At 46.4% G+C, this 25,269-nt stretch overlaps 1 protein-coding gene across 1 annotated transcript in view; it reads right to left on the bottom strand.

The window, feature by feature from the left end:
• MALRD1 (MAM and LDL receptor class A domain containing 1) overlaps positions 1–25,269 on the bottom strand; it is a 529,217-nt gene that overhangs the window by 2,245 nt on the left and 501,703 nt on the right. The window contains exons 38-40 of the mRNA XM_040352491.1: positions 23,434–23,515; positions 7,672–7,747; positions 4,674–4,736 (exon numbers count right to left, since the gene is read on the bottom strand). Coding sequence (XP_040208425.1) covers positions 4,674–4,736; positions 7,672–7,747; positions 23,434–23,515 — 221 coding nt within the window. The remainder of the gene's footprint in view (positions 1–4,673; positions 4,737–7,671; positions 7,748–23,433; positions 23,516–25,269) is intronic.

Genomic DNA, 25,269 nt, shown 5'->3' with positions numbered 1-25,269 from the left:
AGGCAAGGCCGTTTTAACGATCGGGTTGAAAAAACTTTGTTTTTTCTAGACCCCTAAAATCGTCATTTTTTACAACCCGAAAAACGGTCGTGTGTACGCGGTATAAGTGTCAGAAATGGCCATGGCAAGAAGCTCATCCCTTTGATCTGTAGATGTATAAACAAAAAGAGACAATGGGGGTTATTTACGAAAGGCAAATCCACTTTGTACTACAAGTGCTTAGTGCACTTGAAATTGCACTGAAAGTGCACTTAGAAGTGCAGTCGCTGTAGATCCGAGGGAGACATGCAAGGATAATAAAAAACAGCATTTTAGCTTGCACATGATTGGATGACAAAATTAGCAGCGCTTCCCCTCATTTTAGATCTACCCTTCAGATTTACATCAACTGCACTTCCAAGTGCACTTTCAGTGCAATTTCAAGTGCTATTTGCTTGTACAGGTACATTGGCTTATAGTTGCGGCGGCGTAGCCTAGCCTGTTTAGGCTACACCGCCGTAAATTAGCTAGGCTAGTAATGATTCTAAATCAACTTACCTGCTAATCTACAGCGGCGTAGCCTCAAACGAGCGGGTGTAAGGGTGCCTAATTCAAATTGGTTGGAGGGGGGCGTATTGTATGGAAATGAGGCTTGACCTCAAGTTTTTTGACGTTTTTTGCTACTGCGCATGCGCCAGGTGCCTACATTTCTCAGTGCGCATTGCGGCTAAGTATGCCGTACGGGCCTATTGATTTTGACGTGGACGTAAACGACGTAAATCCCGATTCGCGGACGACTTAGGCAAACAACGTTAAAATTTCGAATTTCGCGGCGGGAACGGCGGCCATACTTAACATTGGCTAGGCCACTAGAGCATAGCTCTAACTTTAGGCGGCCTATCTCTTACGGAAACTACGTAATTCGACTGCGGCGGCCGTGCGTACGTTCGTGAATCGGCGTACAAGCTCATTTACATAATCTACGCCGGCCGCAATGAAAGCGCCACCTAGCGGTCAGCCTAAACATTGCAATCTAAGATAGGACGGCTTGCGCCGTCCTATCTTAGATATGTTTAAGTGTATCTCTGTTAGAGAATACACTTAAACATAGATCGGCTTAGATTCAGAGTTAGGTCGGCTTATCTGTAGATAAGCCGGCCTAACTCTTTCTGAATCTACCTAGTAGTTTGCACTTGTAGTGCAAAGTGGATTTTCCTTTTCGTAAATAACACCCAATGTTTCCGTTTATCTTTCTGTTTCAATGGCTGAGCAATGTTGTTGATAAACATTGCCCAGCTGTTTTTTTTTGACAGCTCCAATTTCTGGATTTAGTTTACACTTCAGCTGTCAACAGGGGAACCTCACTGATGCGACGGCCCCTGCTCCTTAACAACCGATAATTGCCATTTTTTTCTTACATTTCAGTGGAGGAATCCCACTGACAGATGAGAGAACCGAGCCTGAAAGTATTGGTTTCAGGTATCAGAACATTTGCACAAGTACCGATACTTAGTATTGCCACTGATACCGATATCGGTACAACCTTAATTTCTAGGTAATCTTTATCCGTGGCAAAGAAGTCTACAGGGGCTTGCTAAGTTGCTGCTCCCTTGACCTTTTATGATTTATTATTATGTATTTCTTCATTTCACAAGTGGTTTATTATTTTACAGTACAGCGTAATTTGCTGACTAAGTGACCATAACTACCATGCCTGTCCCTCTTCAGATAAAAATCTCTCCCTCTTCTTGCTCAAACCTTCAAGTTCTTGTTTCTAATCTGTGTGCTGGAAGCAATTCCCTAGTTGCCTTTTCAATTATGATTCACAGTCTAACATTCATGCAAACAGGCGAGAGAAGGAGAACATCAGAGACGAGCCAGGTAAAACTATGAAATGCAGATCTTGTATCGTACGAAGCCTCATGTCTCTGTGGTACTGTGCAGACAATGGCAAGCACACCCTCTCAGTTCTTTTATTTGTATTCCAGAGGAATAGCCTGTCAAAGCGCGGCTGATTGAAGGAAATTTTCAGTTTTAGCTAAGAACACTTGTACAGCACTGAAGGAGGAGAAAGTGAGCCTAGAAACCTGTTATTACTATCAGCATCTTATATTATACTCATTATATTTTCTGTGCCTCGGGATCTTGCCATGTTTGGCCTTTTTTTCCAGGTTTTCTAAATATGGCAGTGAATCGTTGCATTTTGTTGGTTTCTGCCACCCTTCACAGTCCAAAACGAATGCCCTGAGGCCCCGTACACACGACCGAGTTTCTCGGCAGAATTCGGCCAGAAACTTGATGGGAGCCGTATTCTGCCGAGGAAACCGGTCGTGTGTACACTTTTGGCCGAGGAAACCAACGAGGAACTCGACAAGCCAAATAGAGAACATGTTCTCTATTTCCTCGTTAGTCAATGGGGAAACTTGGTTTGCCGAGATCCTCGGCGGCTTCACAAGGAACTCGACGAGCAAAACGATGTGTTTTGCCCGTCGAGTTTCTCGGGGCCTCACAGGTTCCTGGGACAGTCTTATAGGACAGGAGAATGGCAGTTGGCAGGGCTTAGCCTCGGGCTTGAGAAAAGTCAGGCACCAGTAACAAAATTAAACTTTAAGGGGTTGTAAAGGTTTGTTTTTTATTTTCTAAATAGGTTACTTTAAGCTAGTGCATTGTTGGTTCACTTACCTTTTCTTTCGATTTCCCTTCTAAATGTTTTTTTTCTTTGTTTTCTTTGTCTGAATTTCTCACTTACTGTTCCTCCTCAGTAAGCTGTTCTGGCTGACTAACCCCCAGCCAGAATGGCTCGGATGATGGGGGCAAGCTTACTGAGGAGGAACAGGAAGTGAGAAATTCAGACAACGAAAAAAAAAAAAACAGTTAGCAGGGGAATGGAAGGAAAAGGTAAGTGAACCAACAATGCACTAGCTTAAAGTGGAGGTTCACCCTATAAAAAATTTCTAACACTACATCCAGCCCAGTTCTGCAAATAAAATTATACTGACCTTTTTTTTTTTTTCGCCGTAGATAGCGTTTAACCTTAGAATTCACTGCGGCTTCCGGGTAGGGAATCCCGCGGGAGTGGGCGTTCCTATTGACATGCCAATTGATTGACATGCTAAACGACGGCGCACACAGCGCGTCACGACTTCCCGAAAGAAGCTCGGGTCGGCTCTATTCGGCACTGGTGCGCAGGCGCCGAATAGAGCCGAGCCGACCCGAGCTTCCTTCGGGAAGTCGTGACGAGCTGTGTGCGCCGTCGTTTAGCATGTCAATCAATTGGCATGTCAATCGGAACGCCCACTCCCGCGGGATTCCATAAACGGAAGCCGCGGTGAATTCTAAGGCTAAACGCTATCTACGGCGGAAAAAAAAAAAGGTCAGTGTAATTTTTTACGCAGAACTGGGCTGGATGTAGTGTTAGAAATTTTTTATACGGTGAACCTCCCCTTTAAAGGAACCTATTTAGAAAATAAAAAAAACAACCTTTACAACCCCTTTAATCAGAGAAGGCAACATAATATTCCTTCCTTGCAGCGCTAGGGTCCTTGGTTTTAATCCCAACCAAGATACTACTTGAAGTTTTCAGGTTCTCCCTGTGCTTGCATGGGTTTCTTCCCACACTTGAAGGACATACTGGCAGGTTTCGTTGCTCCTATCTCAATTGGCCCTAGTATTGGTCTTTGTAAGCTCCTTATAAATACCTGTAATACATAATAGAAGACATTGTAGCACCCTCCTAGCAATGGATGCTAGGTAAATTTAGTTTGGCTCCTTCTGTAATCAAGGGAGTAGTAATTGTTTGTTCTGGCCTGTTCAGGGTTTCACAGACAGAGTTTGATTGCTTCCTCTGGCTCTGGGAGAAGCTTCCGGAGTTTACGGCAGGAGGTTCAAAACAACCAGCCTGAATATTTATTATGCTCCAGCGATTCCTGGAGAGGAGTGTAGAGAAGGGGGCTGGAATGATGATAAATAGTCTGAGAAACCCGAGAGCAGGGTTCCTTTTTCCTAGCAGGGATCTTGAGCCAAAGGGTCTGATGTGCTTGGGCAGTCTATGGACTGTACAGCTGAGTTAGATGCTTCAGCGGTGTCAGGGTCGAGGGCCTGGATGGACTCTGCTTGAAGCTGGCTGCAGAACTTCACCACAAGGGAGCTGGTCAGGTAGCAGCAGCCCTGGGGCTTGTGGAGTAATGACCCTAAATTAATCCCTGTGAGCGTGAACTGTTCTGGAGACTGCATTGGGTACCAACAGTTATGCAACAGTGCAAGGTGCCCAGATGCCAAAAGGACTTGATTCATGGTCCTCAACTGTGGGGGTTTAAACTGTCCAACATCCATGTTTACATAAGGAAAAGATTGTCCCTGGGGTATAGATTGTTCTCTAACCTAGCCCTTTGGGTGTTTCCACTTCTTTTTTGATATTAGGCAGACTATAAATAAAAAATACAACAGGCAGAGTAGGAACTCTTCAATATGGTTGCTCCAGGTGTGCAAACGTGGGAAATAAAGCACACAGATCTTGTCCCAATTTTCGAAGACATAAGAAACATATCACTTATCCTTCAAGTATTCACGAGGAAAATAAAATGCATGTTTTGACAGGACTATTCATCTTTCACTTTACGTGAGCAAAGTGTTAGATAAAAAATACAAATAGAAGAAAAGATTACCATAGATAGATAAAAATGTGAGAAACCTACCTTGTGGGTAGATGTCCATGGAAAAACACTGATGTGAACATTGGGGTGCTCAGTTTCAAAAAACTATAAAGAAAATCATATACATGCATTTAGTATACCAATGACAATCACAATACTGAAAATAGTTAATTTTAATGCAAGAAAAAAGGGATAAATATCCTAAAATGTGTAAATATTTCATTTGGAGAGCTGTCTGGGACTGTCTGATAGGAGAAAAAATAGCTCCTTGCAGAACAGACCTCGGAACAAGTCCTAATGGAAGTCTAGAACAGCTGTCTCCAGGTATTTTAGTTTGCTGTCTAGCAGAACTCTGGGTGAAATAAGGACAGAAACTTGTCTAAGAGCTTCCAGCATGCAAAGAACATCGGAGAGAGAAAACTGTAAGGCCTTGTACACACGGTCGGACCAAACCGATGAGAATGGACCGAGGTTCAGTTTTATCGGTCCAAACCGACCGTGTGTATAGACCATCAGTCTGTTTTCCTGCGGTCCAAAATTTTAAAACATGCTTTAAAACCGAACCGATGGACCGTTGCCCGATCGGTCCAAACCGATGGTTAATACAGAAAGCATCGGTTCAAAACCCGCGCATGCTCAGAATCAAGTCGACGCATGCTTGGAAGCATTGAACTTCGTTTTATCCAGCACGTCATGTGTTTGACGTCACCGCGTTCTGACCCGATCGGTTTTTGGAACGATTGTGTGTACGCACATCAGACCACTTCAGCGGTGAACCGATGAAAACGGTCCGTCGGACCATTCTCATCGGTTTGGTCCGACCATGTGTACAAGGCCTAACACACTGAGATTAACATAAATGTCACTGATTAAACTGTAAATAAGCACTCTATATACTGTAAGTCCCTTGCTTCTTGTACGAATGTCTGTATACGTGTCCTGTCAGTGGGCCATTTCTCCTATGGCTACTATGAGAACGCCATACTCCTACACCTTGAGTTTAGCTTTACTTTAGACAAGTTGTCTCCACACTGCTGTCCAGGGGCCGGATATGGCCCTTTGCTTGCCTTTATCTGGCCCTTGGGGCACTATTCCACCACCTGACACCAATGATGAGCATTCCTCCTACTGATACCATTGATGGGCCACTATTCTTCTAGATGATATAAACAGTTGGGCACTATTCTTCCCATTACAACAAATGATGGGGCACTGATCCATGCTACTCCCACTGGCCACAGCCCACCCCCCTAAAGCCTGAAGGACAGTACATTGGCCCTGCTTTAGATTATAGGGAACACAGAGGGAAAAGTTAGACTTGTTGACTGGACTTACTGGCCCTACCTGTACCCAGGGTAGGACCAGTTTGGGAAAAGTCAGTTTACATTAGACTGACAGACATCTGTGCTGCAGCTTTTTGGCTGGGGGAGAAGATAGAAAACTGACATCACATGTGCTGTAACCATCAGACAAATATATCTGATGTTCCATAACTGGGATGTCTTCGGAAAAGTGTTGACATGCTTTGGGGTTGTGTTTATGGGCAAATGCTGCTTCATTGACAGGTATATTTGATCTCGTTCTAAGTTGCATTAACTTGCTTCAAGCTTCAGTTCTGTAGCAAACAAAAGCCCATCAACACAGGATTTTAGCAGCATGGCATCCTCTAAATACTAAACTGAAAGAGTACTATAAAGTGCAAAAGGTCACACTCATTAGACCAAAAAACATATTTTTTTTATCAAAGGTCTCATTTCAAACCATGGGTCTGCATAGCATAATGTTGATGGGGTTCCTTACTACTTATGTCACGCCACCCACCCAACCCTTTTACCCACTGAAAGCGATATTGCCCCACTTCTCCTCTTTCACCCTCTTACACATAAAAAGGGAGCGACAAGGTGGATCGATTCAAAGTAATCTGATCAATTTGCTACAACCTGCCCCGTCATCTGGAGAAACACTAAAAATGAAATGGAGAGAAGACAAGGAGCTTCACTCAACTCCAGCAAAGTTAAACATAGGCCTGTCCCCTGCGTAAATCCAGACCTTTTAGTAACACCCATCCCAATATGTAGGGTTATACACATCATGCCAGTGAAGATTAAGGTTTTGGGCTTTGCTTTAATGGAGGACAGGAAAAGAGAAACCAAAGTTGGGTTAATAAAGCTTGTTATGGCAAGGGGGCAGAGGAGCCAAAAAGCCTTAGGCCGCGTACACACGGTCGGACAAAACCGATGAGAATGGACAGAGGTTCAGTTTCATCGGTCCAAACCGACCGTGTATAGCCCATCGGTCTGTTTTCCTTCGGTCCAAAATTTTAAAACATGCTTCAAAATCGAACCGATGGCCCGCTGCCCGATCGGTCCAAACCGATGGTTAGTACAGAAAGCATCGGTTCAAAACCATGCTCAGAATCAAGTCGACGCATGCTTGGAAGCATTGAACTTCGTTTTATTCAGCACGTTGTGTGTTTGACATCACCGCGTTCTGACCCGATCGGTTTTTGGAACGATGGTGTGTACGCACATCAGACCATCAGGCCACTTCAGCGGTGAACCGATGGAAATGGCCCGTCGGACCATTCTCATCGGTTTGGAACGACCGTGTGTACGCGGCCTAACAGACAATGGTTGCCGACCTAAATAATAGGCACCTCCTATGTCCACAGGTCTATGTGGGCTGCAATAGCTATTGTTACACCCTTGCATTTCAATTACTAAATGAACCAGAATGGGAAATGTGGATTATGCAGCTAAAATATCATGTTTTCATACAAGGTCTTCTTTTTCTACAGGTTAATGATTCTAACATATTAACTGTATCAACAAATGTACTGTATTTGTAAATAAACTTCCATATAGTCGGTATGCATTTGTATATTCATGGGATAGACAATTACACACAAGCACATTAAAATTCTACCTTTTACTAACCAAAAAACACATTCCAGGAATAAATAAGAGCGGGAGCTCTGCTGTTCTGCTTTGCCATGGCTCAAAGCAAGTGCACTGTAATGGCTGATAAAGATTTTATGTACCTCGTTCTCTGAAGTCATGCTGCCTCCTGCATAATTTGGATTGGTAAACCCACGGGTAATATCGCCTTTATGTTTCCTAGTGGAAAATAAAATGAGGAAAAACATTAGTTTTAATTACAGGGTTGTGAAGTTTTAAAGGGGTGAGTCATTTTAACATGAGTCCAAAACTGTTCTATGCTATGTAAATGACCTCATGACAGACTTGCCAAGAGGTGTGCATCATATAGCTTTCTTTAATGCTGAATTCCGGGCAAGCAGCAAAATACACTGAATAAATGCATATACAGGAATTATGTTACCTGCTACAGTTGTAATTCTGTTCAATCGGTTTTGTGATCCAGACATCCCTGCAAGGCAGTGCAACCAAGCCATGGATCTCCTTCGCAGCGGGATGGCTTAATCAAGAACACAAGCCCAGCCTACTGATTGGACGAGTGCAGGAGCATACTGATGAGATCATACCTCTGCTCCTCTCAGCATGTTCCTGACACTGGCACTGCAACAGAGCCTAATTGGCTTAGAGTGCTGGCCCTTCCATTTCACTGTGACATACGCATTAAATCAGAACCAAAGTATCTGTTTTTGAATGCAAACGCTTTGAAATTGAAAATTAATATTAGTGCATGCATGCATACTTTCAAATCTATGTTACCTTTTTGCTTTATCAATATTTTAGACCAGCCTTTCTCAACCTTTTTCACCCCTTTATATCCTTTAGACCCTTTAAATAATTCTCAGGTCTTGAGGAACCCCTGACAAAGATGGTTAACCCTACAGCTCATGGTACATTACTGTGATCAATAAGTTAAACAAAGTTGTGAATTAGGAAATAAGTAATGTGGCAATGCTAATTGACACCCAAGGCAGATCATTTTTTTTTTTGTATAATCAGTATTTATTGAAAAATTAAATGGAAAACAGAAACATAAAAGGGGGAGGGGGAAGAGCGTATAAGCCAAAAGTCAGATACACCTAACAGGTTATTATTACATAAAGATCTGGCCACGCAGGGCCGCCAAACAGTGGAGCTATGTATCAAACAATGCACATTGTGTGAGCAGGTATGGGCCGCCAGTGTCAGACGTAAACTCAGCCATGGGGGCTTGTCCAGCAGCCAACACCCTAAGGTCGTCCGCGGCCGGCCCGGCCCCCCCTGCAACATGGAGGCCACATGGGCCACAAACAGAGATGGTGTGGGAACGAGCATCTAAGGTGTGATATCTCAGAGGGGGAGGAGCAGAACTGTCCGCTGGACCGCCCAAACCCGGGTATGAGCCAGGAGGGAGGTCCGCGCGAGAGCCCTACCAACCCAGGCGAGCCATAGGGCTCAAAACCGAACCAGAAGCCCACGTCCGGGGCGGAGGGGGGGGGTACTGAGACCTCCAACTAACCACCCACCACCCCCAGGTGAGCTCCGGGTCAGGGCCAGGGATCGGCAAAGGCCCCCAGGCGGGCAATGGGGTATACCAAGATCTAACAATTTGCTCGAACTAGCCCATCACCACACTCAATATTCTCAAGGAGTAACATTCCATCACTGGTCACAAGCCGTATCAATAAAAAAGGGGGGGAGCAGACTTTTGGGAGGGGAGAGGGTGAGAGGGAGATAAGGGTCTGGGAAGAAGAAGGAGCACAGGTAAGACATGTAGGGAGAAAGGGGAGGAGAGGGGAAGAGGGGGGGAAGAGAGAGAGAAAAAAAAAAAAAAAAAAGAGGGGAAGAGTAGAGAAAGGAAGAGTGCGTACCTTGTTAGTAAGAAAGAATAAAACCTGTCCGCTTCCACACCGCGCGCCCCACTCCAACAACAAACATCAGTGCCGGATGGCCATCTCCTTAGCCATGTGCTGGTGGATCCAGTCGCTCCCCAGCGAGAGCTTGCAGCCTGCGAGTCTTAAGGGAGGGCTCCGCCAGTTCCAGCAAAGCCACGTCTAGACTAGAGGGGACAAAAACAGGGTCCGAGACAAAGTCTGTCCACGGTGCCCACACAGCCATATGTCGGTCCTGTCGGTCGCGACAGGTCGCCACCCATCTCTCAGCCTCTCCGATGTCACTTACCGCCCGTATCCAATCCTCGCGACCAGGTACTCTAGTCTGCCTCCAGTACACCGGAAGCAACCTCCTGGCCGCATTGAGTAAGTGTGGAATTACACTTTTCTTATAGTGACTAAGAGGAATTGTTGGGACATGGAGAAGGAAGTGCACCGGAGAGAAGGGTATGTCAACCCCGGTGATCGTCAGTATCTGGTCTTTAACGTCCGCCCAGAAGGGCTCAATCAGAGGGCAGCTCCACCATATGTGGATGAGTGTGCCCCTGTGCCCGCACCCACGCCAACACAGCCCGGACTCAGTTGGGTAAATACACGCCAAGTCCGCCGGCACACGGTACCAGCGAGACAATAGTTTAAAATTTGTCTCTTGTGTTTTAGAGTCCACAGAGGAAGAATGAGTGAGGCAGTATAGATGGGTCAGTTGTGCGTCCGTAAGGACCTGATCCATATCTCTCTCCCATTTCCGTATGTAGGCGGGCACGGGCAGAGGGGCAGCAGAACCCAGCAAACGGTAGAGTTCAGACACCAGGTGTGGGGTAGGCTCATCAGTAATGAACAGACCCTCAAACGGGGTGACAGAAGAGGGATCTCTTATCCTGTGACCCTGTTTTTCAAAAAAGTGGTGTAGTTGCCTGTACCGCCAGAAATTCATCCGTGGCCCCTGTCTTCCCGTCGGAAGGGTCTCGTAATCCAGAATCTTACCGTCTTTCATGAGGTTCCCGCAGCTGGCGTTCCCGTCCTCCACCCATGGCCCAAAAAAGGCCATTTGCTCCCCCGGAGGGAACCAAAGGAAGCCACCTAATGGGGCCAGCGGCGACACAGGGGGAGACAATTTAAGCGAAGCGTTTAATCTATCCCAGAGCGCGAGCACATGGGTCGTCAATGGGGAGGTTGTCTCTGATAGACCTCTGTGTTCCCGCTGTAACCACGGTGCATACGATAGGTTCCGCCCCGCAAGGCATTTCTCCAGGGATACCCAGAGCTTCGATTGAGAGTGGAAACGCCAGTTCAGTATCCTTTGGAGAGCGACTGCCCTATAATATCGTCTAATGTCAGGAAGTCCCAGCCCACCCTCTGTCTTAGAGCGCTTTAACGTCTTGAGAGCTATTCGGGGCTTACGCGCGCTCCAGATAAATTCAGTCAGCATGCTAGAGAGGCGATCAAAGAACAGTCTAGGCAATCTAATCGGGAGCATCTGGAAATAGAAAAGGATGCGCGGTAGAATGTTCATCTTCACCACGTTCACCCGGCCAAACCAGGTGAAGGCAGTGCGAGTCCACTTAGTGAGATCATCCTTAATCGCAGCTAGCAAAGGGGGGAAGTTTGTCTTGTACAAGGCTTCATACCTATCCGTGAGTCGCACTCCCAGGTAGCGTAAGGATGTGTTGGCCCACGAGAAGGGAAAGGCAGCCTTGAGTCTGTTTGTTAAGTCTGGGGTCAGGTTAATGGGGAGGATCTCCGATTTGTCAAAATTTATTTTGAAATTGGATAGGGTGCCAAAGTGATTAAGTTCCTTCAGCAGGACCGGCAGCGAGAGCAGCGGGTTCGCGAGATGGAAAAGAACATCGTCAGCGTAAGCTGAGAGTTTATGTTCCATATTCCCAACCTGCAAGCCCCTAATATCACCATTAGCCCGAACTGTACGGAGCAGGGGCTCCAGTACCAGAGCAAAGAGGAGGGGTGAAAGTGGGCACCCCTGCCTCGTGCCGTTCCTGATGGGAAAGCGGGAGGAGAGGGTACCATTCACCTTCACCTGTGCACATGGATCAGAGTACAGAGCCAAGACGGACGCCAACATACGGGGGCCCAAGCCCAAGTGTTTAAGCACCTCCTGCAGGTACGACCAGTCCACCCGGTCAAATGCCTTTTCGGCATCGGTGGAGATGATGAGGTAGGGCTGGGGGTCTGCACAAGAGCGGGCCCAGTGAATGAGCTGGACCGCCCGTATGGAGTTGTCCCGCGCCTCCCTGCCCGGGATGAAGCCTGTCTGATCAAGGTGCACAAGTCCAGGCAACAGGTGTTTGAGCCTATTGGCCAAAATTTTTGCTAGGATCTTCACGTCTAAGTTAAGACGCGAGATAGGGCGGTAACTCTGTGGGGCGGCGGGATCCTTGCCCTCCTTGGGGATCACGGTAATATGGGCTAGTAAAGCTTCCGACGGAATTGCCGTACCCCCCGCTATAGAATTAAAGTAGCGCAGTAGTGGGTTTTCCAAGTGGGAGAGAAAGGTTGCAAAGTATGCCTTGGTAAACCCGTCTGGGCCCGGGCTCTTCCCAGCGGGTAGAGACCCAATAGTCGATCTAAGTTCAGTCAGGGTGATTGGTTGTTCTAAAGCTGAGGATTGGTCTTCCGTGAGTGAGGGGAATGCCGACGAGGTCAGGTAGTCACGAATCGCCTGACATTTCGCGGCCCGCGCTGGGGAGGAGAGATCAGGGTTCAAATCGTACAAAGCGGCGTAGTACTCCCGAAAGCCCGCTGCGATTTTAGAGGACAGCACCGTCGATGCCCCTGAAGGGGAATTTAATTTGTGAACATGCATCTGCGCCGTTCGTGTCCGGAGCGCCCGTGCTAGCATGCGACCGCACTTGTTCCCATGTTCGTAGAACCTATGGGACATGTGGCGGAAACGTTTGTGTGTCTGCCTGTCCAGAAGCCGCAGGAACAGCTCCCGCAGCTCCGTCAGGGTACGCAGTGCCTCTGGGCCCCCCGTCGTTTTATGGTCGAGTTCAGCTTTCTGGAGGGCGGTGTACACCCTGTGAAAGTCCGCCATGCGTTCTCGCTTCAGACGGGAGCCTTGAGAAATCAATGCCCCCCTGATCACGGCCTTATGGGCCTCCCACACCGTGCCCTCACTCACGTCAGCCGTGGAATTCTCGGAAAAATAGTGGGACAGGGTGTCTGCGATTTCTCCCACCACCCCCGCGTCGTCTAATAGGTTGTCATTCAGTCTCCATGTCCAGGACCGACGTGAACCGGAGGGTAAAGCAAAGACCGCCGACACCGGCGCATGGTCCGAGATGGTGATCTGTCCTATGGAGGCAGATCTCAAAAGCTCCAGGGTGTTCCGGTCCACGTACAGGTGATCTATGCGGGTGTAGACGTCATGTACCTTAGAATAGTAGCTAAAGTCGCGGTCAGACGGGTGTAGTGTTCGCCAGCTATCCGTCAGGAGGAGGGATTGGAGGGACTTACAGAAATGTTTAAGGAACGCGTAGGAGTGTGTGGGTCTAGCATGAGAAGTGTCAAGTAAGGGGTCAGGGCTGACATTGAAGTCCCCTCCCAGGATCAGGGAGCCCTCTCTAAACTCGCCCAAACGTTCCAACATAGTGTCGAGGAACCCCAGCTGATTAACATTAGGGGCATAGATAGATGCGAACTTGTAGGTGTGCCCTGCCAGGGAGCCCTTCAGAAATACGTAGCGGCCTAGGGGGTCTATTCGGGTGTCAGTGGGCTGAAAGGGGCATGACCTGTGTATAGCTATTGCGGTACCCCTGGATTTAGGGGTTGGAGATGTACTAATAAACCACTGGCTAAAGAGGTGTTTAGGGAGCCTGGGAAGCGACTGTGGCGTAAAGTGGGTCTCTTGCAGGAAGACCACCTGCGTTTTGAGCCTCTTCAACTCCCACCAGAGCTTGCTGCGCTTGTGGGGGGAGCATAAGCCTCTAACATTGTAGGAGCTTACCTGTAGGGTGGCCATAGGCGTGTCCGGAGAGGACGGAGTCGCTGATAGATACGGGGCGCACGGTGTGGAAGGCGGAGCAGCAAGACGCACCTGGGAGAGAAAGGAGTAGGAGAAGGGCAAGGGGAGGAGAGAAGGAAAAGGGAGAAAAGGATAGTTGAAAGGGTGGGAAAAGGGGAGACAAAATGACAAGCATCAATAGTTAGGAAATGCATAGTAAACACGGCAAAAAACAGTAAAAAATATAGGAAAAATAAAAATAAAGGGAGAGGGGGGGAAAGGCCGAGACCAAACAGTCTAGCCAAGTCACTATGGACCCTGTCCGGGACCTCGATCCTTAACGGAGGGGGGGCCCGGACCCTAGTCCAAGATCCCAAAGGGGATCAGTACCCAAAAAACAAAAAAGGGTAGCCTACTGGGGGAACGTGGCTAACACAACAAGAGGGAAAGGAGGGGTCGTCCGCCACCGGCCACCGCACCAGGCGTGGAGCGGTATGTATGGGAGGAAAGGGAGCCAAGTGTCAAAGGTGGCAGTCCCAAGGGGTATAGGCAACAGGGAGCCCAAACAGTTGGGAATGGGCACATCGGTATAGGAATCATCAAGCATCTCCGGCCGGAGATGAAGTAAAGGAGGATCAGTCTCCAACTGGAGCAGGTCCTTGCGAGGACTCGGAAAGGCGTTGACTCCGTCTCCGTCTGCGGTTCCTGCGTTTAGCCGTTTGCCAGGGGCCCGAAGGCGGGAGGGCGAGGTTAGGGACCTCCGACGACGTCCGCCAGTCCGGGAAGTCCACCGGGTCCAGGTCAAGAGACGAAAGGAAGTGTGGCAAATCATCCTTCGTGCGGAGAGTCACAGTTCTGCCATCTTTGGTAGCTTGAAGATAGAAGGGGAAACCCCAGCGATATGTCAGGCCTGCGTCTTGTAAGGCCGCCAAAAGGGGTCGCAGCAGCCTTCTCTGCATAAGGGTGCGCCTTGAGATGTCCTGGTAAAATGTCAGACGGGCACCATCAAAATCGTAGTGGGTTTTACCTCTCATCTTCTGCATTATACGGTCCTTAAGTGTGTATTTATGGAGTTTGCAGATGACATCACGCGGGTTGTTCACGTCTTGCGACGGTGGTTTAAGTGCTCTGTGTGCGCGGTCAATCTCCACCACAGCCGTAGCAGGCAGGCCCAAAATGTCCTTAAATATGTCTTCTAATGTAGGGGTTATATCCCTTGCTCCGGTCGCTTCAGGCAGGCCCCTTATTCTGATATTCGCCCTTCGGCTGCGGTTCTCCATGTCATCTAAATGACACAGCAAGGCCTCAATTTGATGGCTCTGAACCGAACATTTCTCCTGTAGCTGCGAGATGACTGGGAGCACATCTTCCAGCTTCTGCTCCAGGGCTTCTACCCTATTGCCCAGATGGGTAGTGTCCGCCTTTAATTGGGCCACATCCTCTTTCAGGGCCTTCTCAACCCGGTCTGCAAAGCGCTCTAGGTCGGCTTTGGTGGGGAGGGCCCAAATATGGCGCCTGATGTCTGCGTCCTCCAGGGGGTCAGGCTCCTCAGAGAGGCCCAGGAGAGAGGAGGGCGAGTGCGGGGAGATCGGGGCCGTCAGGTCACTCACCAGCGACGGAGAAGGCCCGGGGGAGCTCGGTTGCAGCTGGGATCGGGTCGTCGGGGCCTGCGAGGCTGGGGCAGCGCTCTGTGATCTCCCGGCCGGCGCCATCTTGGATGCCTCGCGGCCGCCTCTGGTCGGCTCAACGAGGAAAGAATCGAGCTGTCCCTGTCTCGAGCGGTCTCCCCGAGGGGTCTGCGGGGGTGCCCGGATCTTCTGCGACATGCCAGGGAACAAACGGCAGGCAATCCTCCCTTGTAGCTCAGGTTAGGTGCGGCGGTGAGTCGGAGCGGCAGACACACGCGTCCTTACTCCTCCATAGCCAGGACACGCCCCCAGGCAGATCATTTTTACTACCCCTCTCCACAAAATAATTTTCAGTAATATTCTTGAAATGAAAAGAACAACAGAAAAGAAAGGCAGCCACTCAGCCAGTATAAATTGTATAGTCCTGTAACTTAGGGGTATACGTATAAAACTTTCACTGTGCAAATTTGTTAACTATTCGCATAGGCACCACAAATGTTTGCTGCATTGTTTGTAATAAATGATCTTCTATGATCGTCAGCTCCATTTAGTGGCTATAATGTGGTATTTTTTATTGAGGTAATACAAGGAAAAACGAATTATGATCACTGGATGGGGCTGACAATCAAAGATGATAATTTTACTACAAACAATACAGCAAATAGTCATAGTGCCCATGCGAATGGTTAGTGCCCTCTAATGCCGCGTACACATGATCTGGCTTTTGCCTGGCAAAATCACATCGGAATTCCGACAGAATTCCATAGAAAAAATATAGAACATATGGAATTTCCGATGAAAAAACTCTGATGGGGCTACACACGATCGTATAATCCGATGGAAAAAATCCATCGGACTTTTTCCATTGGAAATTCCGATCGTGTGTATGGGGCATAACACAGTGGCCCGGATTCAGAGAGAATTTACGCCGGTGTATCCATAAATACGCTGCGTAAATTCAAATCTGTGCCGGCGTATTTTCTTTCTGTATTCAGAAAGCAAGATACGCCAAAACATCGTTTGCATAAGTCGTTTTCGTCGTAACGTTGCTCCTGCTATTAGGTGGCGCAGCCAATGTTAAGTATGGACGTCGTTCCCGCTTCTAAATTTGAATTTTTTTTACGTCGTTTGCGTAAGTCGTTCGCGAATAGGGCTGGACGTAATTTCCGTTCACGTCGAAACCAATACGCCGTTGCGGCGTACTCGGGAGCAATGCACACTGGGATATGTACACGGACGGCACATGCACCGTTCGTACAAAACATCAATCACGTCAGGTCATCATCGATTTACATAAAACACGCCCCCCTTCCACATTTGAATTCCGCGCGCTTACGCCGGCCCCATTTACGCTACGCTGCCGCAACTTACGGAGCAAGTGCTTTGTGAATACTGCACTTGCTCCTGTAAGTTGCGTCGGCGTAGCGTAAATACAATATGCTGCGTCGCCGTAACTTAAAGCGCAGCTACGTGAATCTACCCCACTGTTTCTCAACCCCAGTCCTCAAGGCTCCCCAACGGGTCATGTTTTAAAGGTTTTCCATTATTTTGCACAGGTGATTTGATCAGTTTCAGCGCCTTAGTAATTACCACAGTCGTTTCATCTGAGGGAAATCCTGAAAACATGACCTGTTGGGGCGCCTTGAGGACTTGAGTTGAGAAACACTGTTCTAACATACAATAGTGGTCAGTGGAGAAGTGACCCCTTAATTGTATGTTAGTGGACAACTGCCCCCTTGTGATCGCTGTTGATCACTGTTTGTGGAACCTCTAGCAAGCTCAGGAGGAGCCCTAGTGTTCTATGGAACAGTGTTAATTTCATCAAAGCTTTTTTCGTTAACGAACGAAAAGGGGACGAAATGGGGACATTAACCCTTGTGAACTAACTTGTGGTTTCCATGGAGCTCCGCCTGCTTTCCACTCCCAGCAAGCAAGCGACTGTGTGCAACGTGACACATGCCAGACACAACAGAGCAGCACTGCATTACCAGACGTCCCAACCTGCAAAAACTCATTTCAGGGAGGTGGTGCTTCGCGCCTGCAACCCCGAACCCCCCATCCCGCGGAAAAATTGTTCAATGGGGGTCTCTGCCTCTTATGCAAATATAACATACATAGACTTGTGTGAAAAGCCTATGACATCTGAGCTATACAGCAAGCAGAGCTATAGCCAACAGGTCATAGAGAATCCATTATCCTGCTGTTAGGCAGCTGTGAACCATATTAAGAAAGCATTAAGGAGCCTATTTCAAGAAAAAAGAATTCGCCCAGCAAATCTGCATGTATATTCACCCTGTACAAATTGGGCAAAAACAAATTTTCTTTAAAGCGATTTTTCTATAAAAATAACAAACATGTCATCTTATCTGTTCTGTGCAGTGGATTTGCACAGAGAAGCCCGGATCCTCCTCTTCTCGGGTCCCTATTCGGTGCTCCTCACCCCTCCCTCTTGTTGAGTGCCCCCACAGCAAGCAACTTCCTATAGGGGCACCCGAGCCGAGTTACAGCTCCCTGTGTGCAGTCAGACATGGAGCCCCAGCCCCGCCCCCTCTCTCTCCATAGTTAGCTAACTGAATTTGAGTGACAGCAGTGGGAGCCAATGGCGCCGCTGCTGTGTCTCAGCCAATCAGGAGGGAGAGTCTCGGATGGCCGAGACACTTGTGGACATCGTTGGACAGAGAGGGGGCTCTGGTAAGTAGGGGGACTGAGGCTTTTTATCTTAACTACTTAAGGACTGCCGCATGACGATATACGTCGACAGAATGGCAGGGATGGGCACATGGACGTATATATACGTCCCCTTTAAGAGCCCAGCTGTGGGTCACAAGCGTGCCGGCGGTATGCTCGCGACCCGGTCCGAAGCTCCGTAACCGCGCCTGCGGGACCCGCGGACCCGATCACCGCTGGTGTCCCGCGATCGGGTCACAGGAGCTGAAGAACGGGGAGAGGTGAGTGTAAACAAACCTTCCCCGTTCTTCTCTGTGGCAATGTCAGTGATCGTCTGTTCCCTGATATAGGGAACGACAATCACTGACGTCACACAACCAGCCCGCCCCCTACAGTTAGAAACACACATGAGGTCACACTTAACCCCTACAGCGCCGCCTAGTGGTTAACCAATTCACTGCAATTGTCATTTTCACAGTATTCAGTGCATTTTTATAGCATTTTCGCTGTGAAAATGACAATGGTCCCAAAAATGTGTCAAAAGTGTCCGATGTGTCCGCCATAATGTCACAGTCATGGAAAAAATCACTGAACGCCGCCATTAGTAGTAAAAAAAAAATGCTATAAAACTATACCCTATTTTGTAAACGCTATAAATTTTGCGCAAACCAATCGATAAACGCTTATTGCGATTTTTTTTTTACCAAAAACAGATAGAAGATTACATATCGGCCAAAGCTGAGGAAAAAAAATGTTTTTATATATTTTTGGGGGATATTTATTATAGCAAAAAGTAAAAAATATTGAATTACTTCACTTTCCTATGTGGCTCAGAGGTAGTGAGATCTGGACATGGAGATCGACCCAGCAGATTGGAGCAAGGCCTGGTTTTCCATTGCTAAATGTTCACTTATTACTGCCACTTTAGAGGCGGCGTACAAAGTGTTATTGTGGTGGTATTGGGTTCCAGTCCATATTGCCTATGCTAATCGGACTTATAGTGATTGCTGCTTTCGGGTGAGGCCATCGTGGGGATGCTCTACATATCTGGTGGACCTGCCCTCGACTGGTGGGCTTCTGGTCCAGAGTGTTTGGTCTGCTGTATTCTTTGTTACACTTAAATACTCGGAAGGAGGCTAAATTCACTTAGGCCGCGTACACACGATCAGTGAAAACCGATGAAAACGGACTGAAGGTCTGTTTCATCGGTCCAAACCGATCGTGTGTGGGCCCCATCGGTGTCCTTCGGTCAAAAAAAAAAAGAACTTGCGTTAAAATTGAACCGATCGACGCCTAACCGATAGGTCAAAACCGATCGTTAATATGCAAAAGCATCTGTCAAAAAACCTTGCATGCTCAGAATCAAGTCGACACATGCTTGGAGGCATTGAACTTCGTTTTTTTCAGCACGTCGTGTGTTTTACGTCACCGCGTTCTGACACGATCGTTTTTTTAACCGATGGTGTGTGGGCACATCAGACCATCAGTCAGCTTCATCGGTTAACCGATGAAACGGTCCTTCAGTCCGTTTTCATTGGTTTTGACTGATCGTGTGTACGCGGCCTAAGTTGCACTGCCCTATTCTGGGCCTATTCGCCCGTCAGAAAAAAAATGACATATTTATAGCAGCTGAGAGGATGATTGCTTGGAAAAAACCCTCAGTCCCCTTCCAAGGAGTGAGGGATCGCATTGCAACTCCCAAAATGTAATCAGATAAACTACAATTTCTATTTAAGTATCTAGTAGGAAGATCGATTTGAGAATTGGGTATTTACTATGATTTTATAACGGGACCCATAAAATATATTTGCCATATATATTTGTTTCAAAACAGACATCATAGCTGCAGTATTTTGTAACTTTGCAGCAACAGAGGCGCACGTCAGAGTTGAGTTGCACACTGGTGCCCTGTTTTAAGGGGCACATGCAGGTTAACTTGGAAAGTGGTGGAGTATTGATTTTTATATGTTCTTATAAAGAACATTTTGTGTCTGGAGTAAAAGAATCCTTTGCAGCAAACAAATGCTGAACTCTTTTAGAAGATAGTTCCTGTGGGACTTGGCTTGGCTAAAACTACTTTGACAAGATCACCAATCGTTACAATGTTAATATCAGAATCTAAGGGAAAGCGTAATTGGAATGTTTGGTAATTATCGCATGATATTTCAGGTATAAATGCTTAGAACACCGATAAGCCTTGTGCATTTAAATTAAAGTGTTTATGTCGCCCACGCCCACAACGATCCCCCTCAGTTCAGCTATTTCCTAGTACAAAGTATAAAGGGAATAATAAAAAGAATGGTAACTGCAATATGTTCAATTTCAGGCATTTATATTTAGGTCAATGCTTGCCATAAGCCCCTCAAGAGCCCAAGTCTGACAGTAGGGTTAAAGAGGTAATACGAGGGATTGGGTTGCATTTGACAGGCAGCTGGAAGCCAAAAGGAGAGATCTAATAAAACTGGAGCGTGCAAAATCTGGTGCAGCTGTGCATAGTAACCAATCAGCTTCAACATTTTCTTATCAAAGCTTATTGGCTACCATGCATAGCTCTGTGTGCACACGTTTTAGTAAATCTCCACCTTTATGTCACCTCTTAACTGCCTGTTTTTACCCTGTAAAGCCCAGGCCACTGAGCTGCAACCATGTGCACTGCATGCAGTTGCAGCATGGACCTTATTCACTTGAATGGGTCATGCTTGGTGGTGGTACTGCCCCCCAAAAGTGAAAAGGGGTATCATTTTTATACCATGTGTACAACCTTGTCCAGCCACTGTGTTAGGTTTAGACTGAAATTCTACTTTAACCACTTAAGCCCGGACCATTTGGCTGGCCAAAGACCGAGTCGTGCGACGTGGCTCCCAAACAAAATTTACGTATTTTTTTTTCACAGATAAAGCTTTCTTTTGGTGGTATTTGATCACCTCTGCGCTTTTTATTTGTTGCGCTATAAACAAAAATAGAGCGACAATTTTGAATTTTTTTTTTATATTTTTTACTTTTTGCTATAATAAATATCCCCCAAAATATAGTTATACAGTTTAGGCCGATACGTATTCTTCTACATATTTTTGGTAAAAAAAAATCACAATAAGCGTTTATTGATTGGTTTGCGCAAAAGTTATAGCGTCTACAAAATAGGGGATAGTTTTAAGGCCTTTTTATTAATACCTTTTTTTACTAGTAATATCGTGACTGTGACTTTATGGCGGACACATCGGACACTTTTGACACCATTTTTGGACCACTGTAATTTTTACAGCGATCAGTGCTATAAAAATGCACTGATTACTGTAGAAATTACACTGGCAGTGAAGGGGTTAAACTGTAGGCGGCGTTGAAGGGGTTAAGAGTGACCTAGGGAGTGCTGGCAGAGACTGATCCCATAGGGATTGGCCATATTACTAGCAGCATTGTTTACTGCATTCAGGCTTTACTGGGACAGTACTCATTGCACGACTGTATAGACTGGGCCCCAATGCTAGCCTGCTGAAGGTTAAACTACATTCTTTGCTGCTATAGCCTAGTGAACATATTGTTCAGTGAACTAGGATTGACCCAATCCTTTACTTACTTATTTATGTGCATACTGCTAATTACTGCAACCGATGACAATATATTGGGTTCATTCACCACTAACAAGTATGATGTTTGCTTTTTGATACAGAACCTTAGTTGTGTGCACAATATCTATATTTGTGCTCCCAGTAGCAGTGCAGTATCCATTTGCTTAACCTGGTGTGTCAGTGAGGCTGAGGAGGATGAGTCGAGGCAGAATAACAGAGAAACCAATACATCAAATGGTCCCTGTGGAGGTAACACCACACATGCAATGTCCTTTATGAAGGGCTTTTTTTTTTTTCAGAGAAAAGGTGCAAGTACTCCTCCTCCCCTGAGTTAATCCTTGTCTCCACCACCTTCTTACCTCCAAGCACCATCCCTTTTTTCCATCACTATCCACCTCCCAGTACTGCCCATTTTAGAGAGTACAGAACCAAGTATAATTTTGTGGTGTTAAGTAATTTGTATGGAATTTGTTAATGATAACAAGAAAGGCAGTAAAATTGATCCCCTTCAGCCAGAAACTATAGATTCCCCTTGCAAAAATAGATCCCTCACAACAATAGCTCATCCCAGCAACAACAGATCCTTGCCATCAACAATAGATCCCCCACATTAACATTAGAATCTCCCTAGCAACAATAGCTCCCCCCAGCAACATTAGACACCCCCAGGAACAACTCCTCACCTCCCAGCAACAATAGACCCCCCCCAAACAACATAAGACGCCCAGAGAAACAATAGATCTCCAACTAGCAAAAATAGACTCCTCCTTTGCAACAGTAGGTTCCCATACACTACACCAAACCAGAAACAGATCCCCCAGTAGCCAGCATCCATAGACAATCCCAGCACCCCTTAATAATGAATACTGTACATTACTTCTCCATTACTGCAAAAAAAAAAAAAAAAATTAGCTAGTCTCTCACAGATCAGTCTTTATTTCTTATGCTAATATTGTGATGCGCTACTGTAGCGCCCCTTGCTTTCAGCATGGGCACTACGCTAAAGTTAGTGGGAATGGGAGAGCTACTTTGCTCCCATTCGTGGTTTGTCTAAATTTGGGACTTCTGTCATCCCAGAAATCTCCACTGGGTCAGTCTGTGGTCAAGGGGTACAATACCACACCTTGCCGGCAGTTGGCGCCAGAGGGGTTCTGGCAGAGCGAGTTTTCCCCAGCAGCCAATTGGAGGAGTTTTCCCTCACGGGGCATGCTGGGGGAGAGTATATCTGTGACAGGGGTCATGTGTTGAGAAATCATTGCGGGGTTCCCGTTCCAGGTGCGGTATCCACCTTCAGGGTACGCGCATCCATGGACCCCGCCAGCGCGGCCCACCTGGCCAAAGCTGAATCGAACCTCATCCTAAGGAAAAAAGGGACCCCAGTGTTTCGCTGGGTTCCATGACCTGTTGAGAGAATCCCAGTGTGGGATCGGGCGTCCGGACCACTGACAGGTATGCTTGCTGTCATCCGGGGGCCTATATAGGAAAGTCAACTCGGAGGATTCGCTCTCTTTATTCACCTAAGTCCTTTATTGAAACTGGCCTGTGGCAGAGGCCCTAAAGCCGGGTCTGTGAGAGAGACCTGTTCCTCCCAGCTAGTTCAGAGTGACGCTTCGGCTGCCAGGCCTGTTATAGAGGTCTGTCCGGAGGCATTTTACCCACTCCAAGTAGAGTGGCGACAAAATTGGTACTATACAGAGCAGTATTGACTGCTCCATTTAATATCCAGGCCTGATACTGCAATGTTCTCTTCTCTTTCCTTCATCAACCTTGACCTTCCCAATACATGTTGATGTTGGCCGGGTTTGGCCTGGACAATAAAGCATTAAAAACCTTTTATTTGGCTGTCTGGACCTTTGCTCACTACCACTGTTCTCACAACTACACCCCTAGAACTTAGAACCGCCAGAGTAACTTAGTAGGCCGACCTTAAAATCAACCAGCGGCTCCTTCGGGGGTGAGCGCTACACTACAAAACAGCACTGTTACAGTCTGAGTGATCACTATGCAAAAGGAGACAGATTGTGCCATTTCTGATTGCAGCTGGCTGATGACACCATTCCTCCAGGTTGTACCTGCCATGGAAGGCATAGATGCTTGTCTGGATCTCAGAGACTGATTTTATTATTAAAAGTTACATTAATAAAAGCACTAAATTAGGAAACAGTGCTTCACTTACCTTTTGCAGAAGTGACATAAGAAGGCGATGACAAGTTCAAGCAATAAAAAACACAGTCCAATTCCAACACCAATCCACAGACCTGTTCAGAAGTAAAAGAAGAAGACATGATGGGAGGATTCAAGAAGACAGTTTTTGGTGGTATGGCCCATTTTAAACAGCCTAATTAAGCCTGAAGCCTGAAGAGTTTAAGTCAGGAAAGCCTTGCAAGAGTTTTGCAAGGTCTTCTGAAAAGGTGCACTCCAGCCTTAGTGCCAAGCCCAACGCCCCCCCCCCCCCTCCATGCAACAAATTCCTATCGGGTACACAAATCTGTCACCTGCACTGACATTTGTTGCGCCAAGAAGCACCAGATTTCTAAAGAGTGTCTACAACACTTTATGAGTTCCACTGTATATGTATTTACACAGTGCTGCATCAAGGGTTCTAAAGAAACAGCACAGATGAAGCAATTAGCTTTCAGGCTTCCTCTTTCCGATTGAAACTTCAAACATTCCCTTATGAACAGAGCAGGAAAAAATAGCGGAAAGAGTTATTTTTCTGACCCATCCAGTGTGGTAGCAGCAGGCTTTTATCAAGAAAGCTGCTCAGATTAGCCTTGCAAATAAGAAAAAAAAACTCTAGCACCACCTGTTAGTCAGAAGTGTAAACATGAAATATTCACATGCAAACATTTATATTTACCAATCAGAATATGAAAACTTATTTTAGGCCCCATTGACACTTGAGCGTTTTCAGCTAGAAAAACATTCGTAAAACGATCATCTCAAAAGTTCCAAAGTGCCCAAAAACCAAAATCCCATTAATTTCAATGGCACCTGTTCACATATGAGCGTTTTGTCGCCAGAAGCTCAAAAAAGTACATAAGCTTATTTTTTGGTAGATTACAAGTGTTTTTGGCCCCATAGACTTCAATAGAAGTGCCTGACTTAAGCAGAAAAACGCTCAAAAACGCACCTAAAACACCAAAAAAAAATCTCAAATAGAATCTCTCCACCCCTAATTTCCTCCTTCTCTCCTCCCCCTAGTGCTTTAAATTGGCAAAACGAAAACACCTGAAGCTGTAAAACGCTTGTAGTACACTTCTAATATGCTTTAAAAAAGCTTGTAAAAAAGCTTAACAAAACGCCTGAAAAAAAGCGCCTGAAAATTATATGCTCAGGTGTGGATGCAGCCTAAAAGAAAATGTATGTTTTAGTCCTGAAAATAATTAGGAAAATGTATATAAAACCACTACACATTCTATTTAAGCTACTAGTATACTTCCGAATGGTGGATGGAAACAATGCAAACATGGGGACATCTTACAAATGCCAGCAGATTTTTTTTTTATTATTATTTTTATTGCATATTTTATAGACAAATGAGACACATACAATTTAAGTGCCTACAGTATGCATAAACAGACATGGTGATACACTACAATTCTGCAAATGTGGGTATAACGGATGGAGATGCAACAATTGAGTGACACGCATCAACTTGCCCAGGACGTAACCGTGGGAAATGCCCAAGTGGCCTCCTAACAAAAACATCTAACAATAGCAACTGACAAAATCAATGCCCAAAACTACATCCCACTCCCAGATGTTGGCCGATACATCAACAAGCGATCAATACATAACCCCTATCCGTTTCAGGTTCAGCCAATCAAATTACGCCAGACTTTATCGTACTTTTGTGGGCAGCCTCTATTTACGTAAGTATCTTTGTACAAAGAAAGGCTGTTATTTATCAAACGTTTCCACTGTACTAACGAAGGGGAAGTAGTTTTTTTTCACTGCATTGCAATGTTTTTCCAGGCGTAAAAAAAAGTAACAAGCCAATCAATGTGCG

Source organism: Rana temporaria, chromosome 5, assembly GCF_905171775.1.
Source record: "Rana temporaria chromosome 5, aRanTem1.1, whole genome shotgun sequence".
NCBI lineage: Eukaryota > Metazoa > Chordata > Amphibia > Anura > Ranidae > Rana > Rana temporaria.
Note: the sequence above shows the minus strand (reverse complement) of the source record. Positions and strands in the feature narration are given on the sequence as shown.